Source organism: Lipotes vexillifer, unplaced genomic scaffold (assembly GCF_000442215.2).
Source record: "Lipotes vexillifer unplaced genomic scaffold, Lipotes_vexillifer_v1.1 scaffold1094, whole genome shotgun sequence".
Classification (NCBI taxonomy): Eukaryota; Metazoa; Chordata; class Mammalia; order Artiodactyla; family Lipotidae; genus Lipotes; species Lipotes vexillifer.
This window is the reverse complement of record NW_006792775.1, coordinates 1,880,416-1,892,558: the sequence shown is the minus strand read 5'-3', so window position 1 is coordinate 1,892,558 and position 12,143 is coordinate 1,880,416. Positions and strand designations below refer to the sequence as shown.

At 63.0% G+C, this 12,143-nt stretch overlaps 1 protein-coding gene across 1 annotated transcript in view; it reads right to left on the bottom strand.

The window, feature by feature from the left end:
- The window catches only part of KCNQ1 (potassium voltage-gated channel subfamily Q member 1), a 359,111-nt gene that overhangs the window by 342,600 nt on the left and 4,368 nt on the right, over positions 1–12,143 (bottom strand). Inside the window, exon 3 of the mRNA XM_007465957.1 lies at positions 11,891–11,955. Within this exon, the coding sequence (XP_007466019.1) occupies positions 11,891–11,955 (65 nt within the window). The remainder of the gene's footprint in view (positions 1–11,890; positions 11,956–12,143) is intronic.

Here is a 12,143-nt window from a genome sequence, read left to right as displayed (position 1 = left end):
AGCAGCTCGAGGGTCTCAAACCAGGCTGGGACCCTCCCCCCTAGGACCCCACACGGCTGCTGGCCACGCTCGGCAGAAACCAGGACTCCCGGCCTCCTGCCCGCCCCACCAGGTCCCTCACCACCGTCTGGCCTCCCCGAGCTGATTCTCAGGGGGGTCACCCTTACCCCTGGGGCACGTGGGAGGTGAGCAGGAAGCACCCACAGGACGGCCACGTGCGGTGACGGCGGGGTCTCCAGGGGATGTGGTGGGGCAGGCCATGAGGGCTGCCACCCCAACCGGAGCCGACACTGCACACGGCTCCGCGTGCACAGCCTAGAAACTGAGGCCCTCACTGGGAGCCCACAGGGCCGGCGCAAGGTCCACGATGAGACTAGACAGAGGGAGGAGGGGAACTGAGACTCAGCCCCAGAGAGCGCAGCCCGGGCACTGGCCCCGCCGGCCAGCCATGCTCACGTCCACTTCACACACGGCAGCCGGGCAGCCCCAGGGACAGCATGGCGACCCACCCACACCCCCATTTACCCAGAATCCAGGCCACAGATGGCTCCCATGGCTTCCCAAACCAATGCCCACAGAGACAGCCTTTGGGTCTGGGAACCCCAGAAAGATGGCAGAGCTAGGTCTCCCCGCCGAGGACACTCTGCCACTTTCTAGGTCTTGGGCTTTGGTTAGGTTGGCCCGACAGCCGGTCCACCAAACCACACTGGGGACAAGTGTGGCCAAAGCCACACCACCTACAGACCATGTCCAGAACGCCCCTCTCAGGACAGCAGATGGCTGACCGGTATACCTGGTGGGTGCTGGGACCAGCGTGGAGCCATCCAGCCACCTGTCCACCCATCCACCCACACAGCCATCCATCCATCATTCCACCTGTCCATCCACCATCCATCTCTACATCTGTCTGTCCATCCACCCACCCCTCGGGGGCACCTACTCCACACGGTGCCCTGCGCTGGCCCAGGGGTCCCAGACCCTCCCCTTATTCCACAGCAACCACAGACCTCAAATTCCTGAGACTTGGGAAGCTTGGAGTCAGGGGCTGGGAAGCAGCAGGGAGGAACGGGGCCTCCCTCCAGCAGCAGGGCTCCCGTCCACAGGAAGGGGCTCAGGGCCTCAGCCCAGCCAGTGGACAGGATGCCAAGGACCCCAAACAAGAAACCAGGGCGCCCATGCCTGGGAGCAAGCACTCCCCCGAGAGAGAGGGCCCTCCCCCCAACTGCAGAGGCAGGACTGCCTATCTCCTCCGTCCCCCATCTTATGGCCGAGGGGCCTCGGGGAGTCAGGGAGCTGGGTCTAACCAGGCTGCTCCACGGCCCCTGGGACCCCTGAAGTCCTTGTCCCTGCCTGGAAAGGGAAGGAACCACTCAGACCCTGTGGATCAAACCTCAGGACGGCACAGCCACAGGCCAGCGACACTCGTGGCCAAAAGGCGCGTGTCCCCGAACCAGGTGACTGCAAACAAGGCTTTTTCAATGTGTTTAATCATGACCTAAGGTCATGTCACAACCGATTCCTAAATGCTTCTTATGGACTCTTTCAATCTATATGTTCCCACACGCTCTTTTTTTTAAATTTCTTGCTCATTTATTCATTGAAGAAATCAGGCCTCTTGTCCTGTAGGTCCGCGGTCCCCAAATTTTTGCCATCAGGGACCGGTTTCATGGAAGACAATTTGTCCACGGACCTGGGGGTGGCAGGGTGGAGGTGTTTTCGGGATGACTCAAGCGCGTTACATTTATCGTGCACTTTATTTCTATTATTATTACATTGTAATATATAACGAAACCACTATACAACTCACCATCATGCAGAATCAGTGGGAGCCCTTTCACTGCCACTCACTGAGAGGGTTTTGATATAAGTCTGCAAGTAACTGATTTATTATGGTCTCTGTGCAAAAATTTCCAGAGGCGCAGGGTGTCCGGCCGTCTCTGCTTTGGAGGCCTCAGCAGCCGTGAGACTCAAAGCCGAACCCACGACGCCAGCAGGAGGCCACGGCGACGCTTCAGCCCCAGAGTCGCCTGGTCAGGCATCAGCCGGGATCCCAAAGAGGCAGGACCTCACCGGCTGTGTGGTTTCCCTGAGGTGCGGCTGCAGGTGGGGAAGCAGGACCCGGGCTGTGTCTTTTCCCTTTACTTTGCTGGGGTTCAAAATAACCAGCGGCCTCCCTACTATCCTCCAAAGGCAGCCGCTGGTTTGGCCCACAAATGGATGCAGGGTGCAGCCTGGGATTTAAGCTCCTCGTGAGGCCATCAATCCACTGAGGAGGGCCTTACTCTCAACTTAACGTGATGCAGCCAGTGGGCACATCCTTCAGCTGACTCCAAGTCCTTGAGGCGCGGCCCCAGGGGCCTTGACGCCGCTCCTGCTTTCCTACGCGGCGCGATGGTCCAGGCTCAGCTTGTATGTTTCCTGCCCCAGACCCGGATGCAGACGTTTCTCCGGGACCCCTGGTTTCCCTCCTGGGAAAGGGCACCTGGGGGCCACAACCTGGGGGCCAGGGATGCTCGTAGCAACGAACCAGCCCTTCTTTCTAGCCCTTTCATGTAAACAGAGAAGCGGTTTTTAAACAAAATCATCGTGAACACATGCTGATGCTTGCTCACCAAATGCAGGCTGGAGGGTTTTGCTTAGCATCACCTAAGTTTCATCGGCTCCGTCTGTGCTCAACATCCCAGCTCTCAGCGACACCAAGAGAATTCCTCAGTAGCCTCACCCCATGATTCCCATGCAAGGGCCTTAGAACAATAAAACAAATACCATCACAACCGTGACACCATGACTAAAAACAGTGCACACGCACACACCTAGCTCTACTCGTTCTGAACCCACCGGCAACAGGTCCCCCGAGATAAGATCTTTCTGGGGATTATTCCACCCCAGTGCAAACTTACGGTCATCTGTTTCATTTCGGTTTTGAAGGACTTTTTTTCGTTAAGATTTATTTAGGGATTTATGAGGTCAGGAGTTGCTTTTATATTTAAAGTTATGGAAAGTATTTACAAGGTTCCAAAGTCAAATCTATAAAACTATCTAATCCTCCTCAGAGACATTTGGGTTCTGTCATGTCCCCCTACCCAGAGGTAACTTTTTATAAGTTTCGGTTTATCCTTCTACTGCTTTTGTTTCTTAATATAAAGTAAGTATATCTATATTAGTGCACCCTTTAATTAAAGGAGCAGCAGCTTGTTATACTTTTATCCACTGTGTGTGTGTGGTGGGGTTTTTTCCACGTAAAAATATTTCCTGGTAATCACTCCACAAAAGCGCGTGAAGACTGCACTGTCCCTTTTCCACACCTGCACGATATTCTGCACGCAGCCGACCCAACCTGCTTCCTACAGGCTGGCATCCGAGTTCTCCATCTTGCGCTTTTACAAAGAACGCTTTAACAATCAGCCTTGCACAGGTGTACTCCCCCTTTTTTTTTTTTTTTGCTGATCTCTTCAAGATAGGTCCCTGGAAGTGGGATTGCTGGGCCCGAGGGTACAGGCATGCATAACTGTGCCAGACGTTGCCACATCCTCCTCCCCACGGATTCTACCATTTTGCAGACCCTCCGGCAACATGACCACTGCCTCCCCAGAGCCTGGGCGGCCGCCAGCCACATACATCTATAAAGCCTTCTGGATTTCTGCCAGCCTGGTGGGACCTCAGCGAAGCCCGTGTCTGCACGTCTCTGATAGCGAGTGGGTCAGCGTCTTCTCACACGTTTAAGGGCTAGCTCACCAGCCACTTTTCCTGTGAACTCTCTGCTCACATCTCTTGCTTGTCTTCTGTGGGGTCACTGGGTTTTTTCTTCTCTATTTTCAGAAATGCTTCCTACCTTAGAGCTATTAACCCGGCGCATGTGCCACAGTCTCTCTCCGGATTTCCACCGGTCTCTTTACTGCTCGCCAGGTGGTGGCATCACGCAAAACCCACTTCTTTCTCATACAGCCTCTTCCTAAATGCACTGGCTTTTGAGTCACAGAGAAGCTTCCCCACCTTCTCGCCCTCGCACTGCAGAGGGTCCCCCGAGCCTCCCTGCGGTGCTTGAGTGCTTTTCCGACTGCTTGGGGTCCATCCATCCCAGCGTGCAGTGTGAGGAGCGGGTCCGGCCTCACCTGCTCTTCCTGAAACATCACCTATTAGAAACCCCCCAACTTTTCCCCATTGGTGGAAGATGCTGCCTATATTTTTGGCTAAGCGTTCATTCGCAATTGAGTCTATACATGGATTTTTTATTCTGTGCTATTGCTTGTCCACATGTCAGTGCCACCGTACTTTTACTACCCAAGCTTTGTTTTACAACATTCTGAGCCGTCCCAGCCAAGAACGCGGATGCAACTTTTGCAAGACACCAGCTGCGGATGTCTTGGAACAGAAACCCAAACCATGTGACCCATCAAGCTGACACGTTCCAAGCACGTGGTTCCGGGGCTGCGCAGACACCACCTGAAGCTCTTCTCGGTGCCCCGGGGACCCCCAGCTGCTCCCTATGCCGGGTGGGGCCCTCTGGGAGGCAGGGGCCTGTCCCTCTGGGTCAGGGCTCCTCCTGCGGGCCCCTCCCAGATGGAAGGGTTACGATCGGCCTGGCAGTGAAGGAGGCTGCCCCTGGCCCAGATCGGGGTTGGGTGAAGTGGGGGTCCCAGCGTGGCCGGGCATCTATCTCCACACGGAGAAGCGTTCCAGGGCTGAACGGACTCGGAGGCAGGGTGGGGACTCTCGGCTTTTTCTGACTTTCTCTAGATCTCTGCAAGGCACTCCGCAGCAAATTCGGCAGGACAATGTGGAGGAACCGGCCGAGGGCATGGTTTTCAGAGGAAGCAGAGAAGGGAGCCCACCCTTGAGAGACACAGGGGGACGCCCACAGCCCCTGCTCCCCAGTGAACTGGCACCCGGTGGGCGGGGGCAGCCGGGAGGGTGCCCCAGGTTAGAAGCAGGCATGAGGCCAGCGTTTCGGGAAGTCTGAAGGGGGTGGCCATCGGGCGCTTCATGGATGTGGTGGAGGGAGCTTCTGCGGGGGGTGGTAAGGGCCAGCGGGCACACACCAGGCATGACACCGGGAACATCAGCGTTGTAAGACATCCAGGCAGAAGCGGAGCAGCTTTCCGGGGGTGGCACGAGCCTAGTGGCCGGGCCTGCTTCCCCACCCACAAGTCACTGAGCAGGGAAGGGGAGCGGGGAGCAGGCCCAGAGCCTGAGAGTGGGTGGGGCGGGCCCTGGCGTCCGCAGCCCCAGCCCCTGCAAGGCGGAACGGCACCTGCAGACTGGGGGGTGTTCGGAGAGTCCTGCTCTGACGGGTGGAGCCAACACCCCCCGTGGAGCACCTGGGACCACGGCTCGGTCCGCCTGTGCTGAGCCCGCCACGGGCAATGGCAGTGCCGCCTCCCCGGGCCACACAGCCATCCTTCAGGGGGGACCACGCTCTGCACGGGGGTTCAGGCACCTCCTCAGGACACACTCCCTCTGCACAATCTTCACCCGGGCAGTGAGGATCTGCACCCCGACCCCGGCCAGGGCTACTGTGAGATGAAGCTCTGGGGGAAAGGGCTCCGAAAAGCCGCCGCCCTCAAACACACAGGGGCCTACAGCACTCTCCCGTAGCCATGGGAGGGTCCCAGCGGCCTCTGCCCACCACTTTCTGAGCTCACCCGCCGCCCAAGCTCAGGAATGTCACTGGATAAAAATACCCACAGACGATGTCATCAGGCCCAGCCTGCCTGTGGGGCTCAGAGCTGCCGGGCAGCAGGCTGACCGCCACGGCCCAGGCTCAGGGCGGGGGGGGTTGGGGGGGGCCCTAGGCTACCAAGGCCAGACACCAGGTGACCCTGTCCCGAGCGCCTATCCCTGCTAGGTACAGGCTGGCCCTGCCCACCCACTCGGACCCTCTAATGCCCAAGAGCGCTGAGACCAGCACACACTAATACCCCACACAGCACCAGAGTGGCTGAGCCACCATGGGGGCTCCGAGCACCAGGTCAAGGGGATGGCAAAGAAAGAAGGCATGGCTCTGCCTGGGGCAACATGGGAAGGCTTCCGGGAGGAGGAGGTCTCCGAGCTGAGCCTCAGCCTGGGGTTCTGGCAGCAGGGCTTTAGGGAAGAGGCCTAAAGCAGCCAGATCAAAGGCCTCCAAAGGCTAGTCACCCACCCACAGGGTAGCAGCCCCAGGAGTGGAGAGCCAGTGCCCCAGCCATGCTGGCACGCCCAGGGATGCCCTCTGGGCTCACGTACTGCCCTCAGGAGGCAGCTTCCTCCTCCCTTCCCCTCCCCTGACAAATGGTGGCATCCACTCCTCACGCGGCCAAGCCACCCCAGGGTCAGCATTACAACCCCTACCCAGGGCGGGAGGGAGTCACGTGAACAAGGCGCCTTCAGGCCTACCCGGATTCTGGCCCCACCATCGGAAGGAGCGACGGGCTTCAGAGGCGGGCAGCCTGGAGCATGCCCAGCTGTGCGGCCATGGGCACGTCACCTCCCCTCTCTGGGCCTAGGATTTGCACACAGCACCGGCCCGTCCCTCCGTCTTCCCCACGGCCTGGGGGAGAGCCAGGCTGCCCCTCTGCCCCAGTACCCTCACCCCAGCTAGTGTCCACGTGGGCTCAGAGAAGGGACCTGGGGTCACCTGGCCAGGAAGCAGAAGACAAACCATCGCGAGGCCAAGTCCCGTCACACTGTCAGAAGCCTTGTGTAAAAATGGCACATGGCGTCACAGGTGGTCACCCTGCCCAACAGCAGAGCTGGGGCCCCACCCCTTGCCAACCATCACCCCGCATTCCGTGAGATGTGGGGCTGTCCCGGCACTCGGGGAACCTCTGGAGGGAAAGTCAGGGCCCTCTCTGCCCTCCAGGAGGGAGTGCAGACAGTCACCCAACCTGCCCCGGGGACCCCGGGCCGCCTCCAAGCTCTGCCCCTTGCTCCAAGGTGCCTCCCCAGGGAGAGTGAAGCCGGCCCGCTGGACCCTCCATCCAGGCCTGGACCCGCAGAGTCCGAGGTGAAGGGGGTCCAGGTGACAAAGGTCCTCTTCATTCCTCCCCCGCGCAGCAGAGCCCAGGCACCAAGCAGCACCCGCGAGCGTCCGTGGCGTTTCCCAGCAGCAAATGACCCCCTTGTCTGGCCTCGGGGTCACGGCCCCCGTTCCTCCAGACCCAGCACCTCCTCCCCGCACACTGGCGTCCTTGGACACCGTCTCCACCTCACAGGAACCACACGTGACACCGTCCCAGCCCGTCCATCTCACCCGTGGGCAGGGCCTTGAGCCACGAGAAATGCCACACGAACTGAAAGCTGGTTTAGAACATTGGTCTGAGAAGGGCCTCAAAGTTTACCTGGGTCCACGGCCCAGACCAGGAGGCAGGGAGGGCTCAGCCCAGGGCCCCCCTCAGGAACACCACCCCACTCTGCACACAGCACGGGGCGCTGGTGAGAAATCAGGACCCGGGCTCCTAACCCGCCGGACACACCTGCCTTTCAGCAGCATCCCCAGGACACACTGGCCTGCAAAGCCCCATTCACACCAGAAGAGTCAACCTGGGAACGGGCTTTTGCAGGAGGAGGACGAGCCTGAGCCCCTGACACCTTCAGAAGCCGGGGAATCGGAATCGGACACCCCGGGCGGAGCCAGGACCCTCCGGTGGGCGCGGTGCTCCAGGCCGGCCTCAGCTGCTCCCGTGTCTGCCTCCCCGGGGACAAAGCCCCCGCCCCAGCCCCACGAGACCCTGCTGCGGGAAGGTCCCAGGGCATGGGGGCTGTGAGTGCAAATGGGCCCCTCCCACCCCTGCAGCCCTAGGCTACCCCCACGGGTGCAAGTGGAGGCCACGGGCACCGAGCCCAAGGGGAGCCGATGATTCAGAGCCAGGCATGGGTGAGCATCCCCTCCCACCTGAGCAAGCCTGCCACAGAGGAGGGGATGCGGACTCGGAGGTGGCCCAGCCACGGAGCGACGCTGGGGCACGAAGCCTGGACGCCGCCCAGGGCCGAGCTCCCACACAGCCTGGCTCACTCCGCATCCCGCGCCAGGCGGCCTCCAGGCTCCAGACCTCAGCACTCGCTGGGCGTGCCTTCCAGCCCAGGGGCTCCCACCCGCTGGGCCATCCCTCCCCTCCCACCACCTCCCTTGGAGCCTCAAAGTCTCCCGGGCACCCCCTCCCCAGCTGGTGGCCCCGGCATAAGGGACACCTGTGGTCCCCCAACTAGTGCCAGACCACAATGAGGCGCTCAACACACAGAGGGCAGTGGGTCGAGAAACAGCGGGCTGGGTCTAGGGCAGTAGTGAGGGGTCTCTAGACAGCCAGGGGGAGACCAGAGGACCAGGCCCTGGAGAAGGTGACACAGGTAGAAGGTCCAGAAGGAAGTCCCCCAGCTTTACTGGGAACTGGGGGCGTCTCAAAGGGGATGGTGGGGAGACCAGAGAGCCTGTCCCCGTCCGCCCTCCCTGACCAGCTCCCCTTCTGGGCGGGTCTGCCTGGGGTGGGACGGGCACCAGGGGCCAGGGTGGGGGGATGCGACCAGGGAACTGGCCTCCACTTTCAGAAAGGCGGGCGGGCTCGGCCCAACAAACGGCCAGGGAACGCTGCCAGCGCCATCAATTATTAACACCTGCTCTGAAGGTGCCGCCAAAGCCACCGGAAAGTTCTCGGGAACCTGGGAAAGGCGGGGTGGCGGGAGGGCAGGGACAGGACGCACTCCTGGGCCCTCCCCCAAACCTACCCTTAGCCCCCCACAATCTCCAAGCCTCTCCCAACCAGCGGGGATGCTGACGGAGGGGGCGAGGGGCACCTGTCCCCGCATGAGGAAACTGAGGCAGGGGGACCTGTGCCAGGCTGCGTGGGTCTGGAAGAAGACAGGAGCCTGCAGGTGTCACCCTGTAGCTCCCGAGAGGTCGGGAGGGACGAGGCAGAGAGAAGACAGAGGGAGGAGGAGGGAGGAGGGGGTTCCTCCGGGCTCCTGTGACTGGAAGCCCCCCACCTGGCAGGAGGGACGCAGAAGCTGGGGGCAGCCTCCACCCTGGCCTCTACAGACGGAGGCTGTGGAGGCCCAGGCCAGTGGCCAGGGCGGGCTGCTACGGGGCCCCCGGGCCCCACTCCAGTCCAGGCATCTCCCCAACCAGACAACCCCGGCCAAGGCCCTCGCCCTCAGCCAGAGTGGGAGCCGCTGCACGGTGGGGATGTGAAGAGCCTCAGATGAGGGCTGGGGGCCAGGGGCAGTGCCGGGCGGGGCAGGGGGGGGCGGCCTCCCGCCCCCTGACCCCAGCAGACGGGCAGGCGGCCGCGCACAGGAAGGGCCGCTCTCCTCTTGGCCACAGCAGGGGTTCCCCGACCAGGAGGGGGACAGGATATCCTGGCCTGCTTCCCCAGCTGCGCCTGGGACAGTGTGCCCAGCCCTGCAGGGCCCACCGGACAGCGGCTCCCACACCCACCCAGGCCCCAGCCCTTCAAGGCCGGGCTCAATCTTCCCAGGCCGGAAACCGAGCTCAGCCTGGGTCGTAACAATCAGCCTGCACGTTTCACCATCTGCCTCACCAAGGACAGAGCTCTCTCTCTGCTACCATCTCGGACGCTTCTCAGGACAACACCAGGGCCAGGGTGGGCACCATCCACCCCTTTTCTCAGCGCTGCAGCCAGGCTCTGGCCACTCAGTCCCAGGTTGCCCCTGCAATCCCAGCTTGAGCCCAGGTCCCCTGGAGACACTGGCCAATTCAGAGAGCGTCTGGGGCCCTGCCAACCTCCTGGAGGTGAGGGGGGCACCTTCCCAGGCCCCAGGGAAGCCACGTCCCCTGCCTAGCCAGGGTCCACCTGCAGACCCACCCTGCACGGAGGACTGCGGCACACCTCTTGCAGACGGGGACGAGAGCGGGAAAAGACTGACCCAAGGTCACCACGCCACCCTTGGAGGGCCCCCATTCCCAGCCCCCGCCCCCGAGGGGAAGCCACTCAGCTACTGTCCCCAGAAGCCACCCCTGCCCTGCAGCTCCTGGGGAGGCTGGGCAAGGCAGACTCCGCTGGGCAACTTCCGAGGGCTAAACAATCAGAATCAGGAAGAAAACACAAGCGTAAAAAGCAGAGACTTCCTCTGGGGAGCGGCAAGCCTTCGTCCTCCACCAGGCACGGCAGCGGCCGGGGGGGCCTGGGCAACGCGCGCACCCTCGGGCCTGCCACCCCGGGACGCGAACCAGTGGGGTGTCTGCAGGGCCCTCGCCTTGGCAGCCCTAGGGGTGAGGAGGCACTGCTGCACTGCCTGGCGATCCTCTGCCCAGAGCTGGCACATAGGGTTCCAGGACAGAGAGGCGGCTGGGCAGGGTCTGCCCCAGGACCGGCTGTGGGGTCTGTCCCACCCCTGGCCACCTCCGGGAGCTCGGGGTCCAGCAGGTGAGGGCTGGGGGGCAGGCAGCCCACGTGCACAGCAGCACCCACAAGCCAGCTGTTGGCCGGGCGCTCGAACAGCCAGCGTCAGACCAGGTCAGGATCCCTCAGGGTCGGTGCACACAAACATTCCCCCAAACGCCAAGACAAGCCGCTGCCGCTGCAGCCGGGGGCAAGGCCGCCCTCTCCCGCAGACCAGCCATGGCCACAGCTAAGCTCCCTCTGACACGTCGGCAGGCGGGGACTGGGTGGGGGGGGCGGAGGAAGAGGCTTGAGGACACTTTCCCCACCACTTGCTCTCCTGCTCTGGAAGGACTGCCCCTCCGCAGGGAGGGCAGCAACCCTAGTACCACCTGTGCTCAGAGGAGCAAAGGTGAGAAACTGAGGTCACGCCGCCCCACCTCGCCGCACCTGCTGAGACCGTGCTCCAAGCCAGCCCCTCTGCTCCCTGGGCTCCGGTGGTGGCTACCGGAGTGGGACAAAAGAGGGCCCTGGACACCCCCCAGCCAGGTCTCTCCCAGCCCCAGGCCCGCCAAGGGGGCAGGGACGAGCACCTGCTCCTACCAACGGGAAGCCAGAGGGAGGTCACTCGCGCAGCCCCCAGAGCAGCCTCCGAGGTCAGCCCGGGGACGGCCAAGCCGAGGCTCACAGGCCAGAGGCCGGCCCCACACCAAGAGCCCACTGGCCAGGCAGCGGGGAAGCAGGGCCGCGAGCGGTGGGGGAGGGCTCCACGTGGCCCCGTCCCAGCGCACCCTGCTCTGTCCCACACAGGCACGCGCAGCGGCGGCTGGCATCAGAACCACCTGGGAAGCAGCAGGGGCAGGTGCTGCCTATAGGGCGCTGCTTTCGCCTGGCGCACAGCTTCCTCTGATGGACCAATGGAATCAGAAGCCCGACCTCTCTCCTCCCCGCCACCCTGTGCGTCCCCTCCAGGCTCCTCTGCTTCAACCCAGGGTTTCCAGAGCCTGGCTGGGTTCTTGCGGCGCCGTGGGCACTCCCCACGGCCGTGCCGACACCTCAGGCTACACCACGAGGCCTGCCACCCTGTGGGGCAACCCTGCTCCGCTTGCCCTGGAGACGCCCCACAGGGCCCGCCTGGACCGGGCAGGGTCTGAGATGTTGCTGCACCAGCGGGGGCACCGGGCCCTGCGCTCTCTTGCCTCCCTGCCCCGCCCGGGGAGCTCTCTCCCCTGCCCCCGTCCTCCCGCGGAAGGATTAACACCTGGACCGTCCCTCCAGGGAGGAGCGGGCCTGCTTGGGCGGCGCACTCCTCCCAGCTGGCTCCCCCCACTCATGCCTGGGCAGCGCCGGCGGGGAGCTTCCCACCCCCGCGGGGTCAGACCCACACGTCCCTGAACTTCAACAGACAAGCTCCCCGCTGCTTCTGTTTTTCCCATTAACCCCTTCCTCACCTCCCGGCTGATCTGAGTCGCAGCTCCGACCAGGTTCGGGCGGCAGCAGGTGGCACAGGGACAGCGCTCCCCCCACGCCCTCCCCGGGCCCGCGGAAAGCTCCCAGTCCCGGCCGGCGGCGATACTCACACGGCAAAGTGGTAGACGAAGCACTTCCAGCCGGTGGGGCGCTCCAGGAAGTTGTAGACGCGGCCCTGGATGTGAGTGCGCGCGAGCAGCGGGCGGCGCGCGCTGTAGATGGAGACGCGCGGGTCGAGGCTCACCGGCGGCCGCGGGCCAAGGTCGGCGGCGGCGGCGGCGGCGGCGGCGGCGGCGGCGGCGGCGGCGGCGGCGGCGGCGGCGGCGGCGGCGGCGGCGGCGGCGGCGGCGGCGGCGGCGGCGG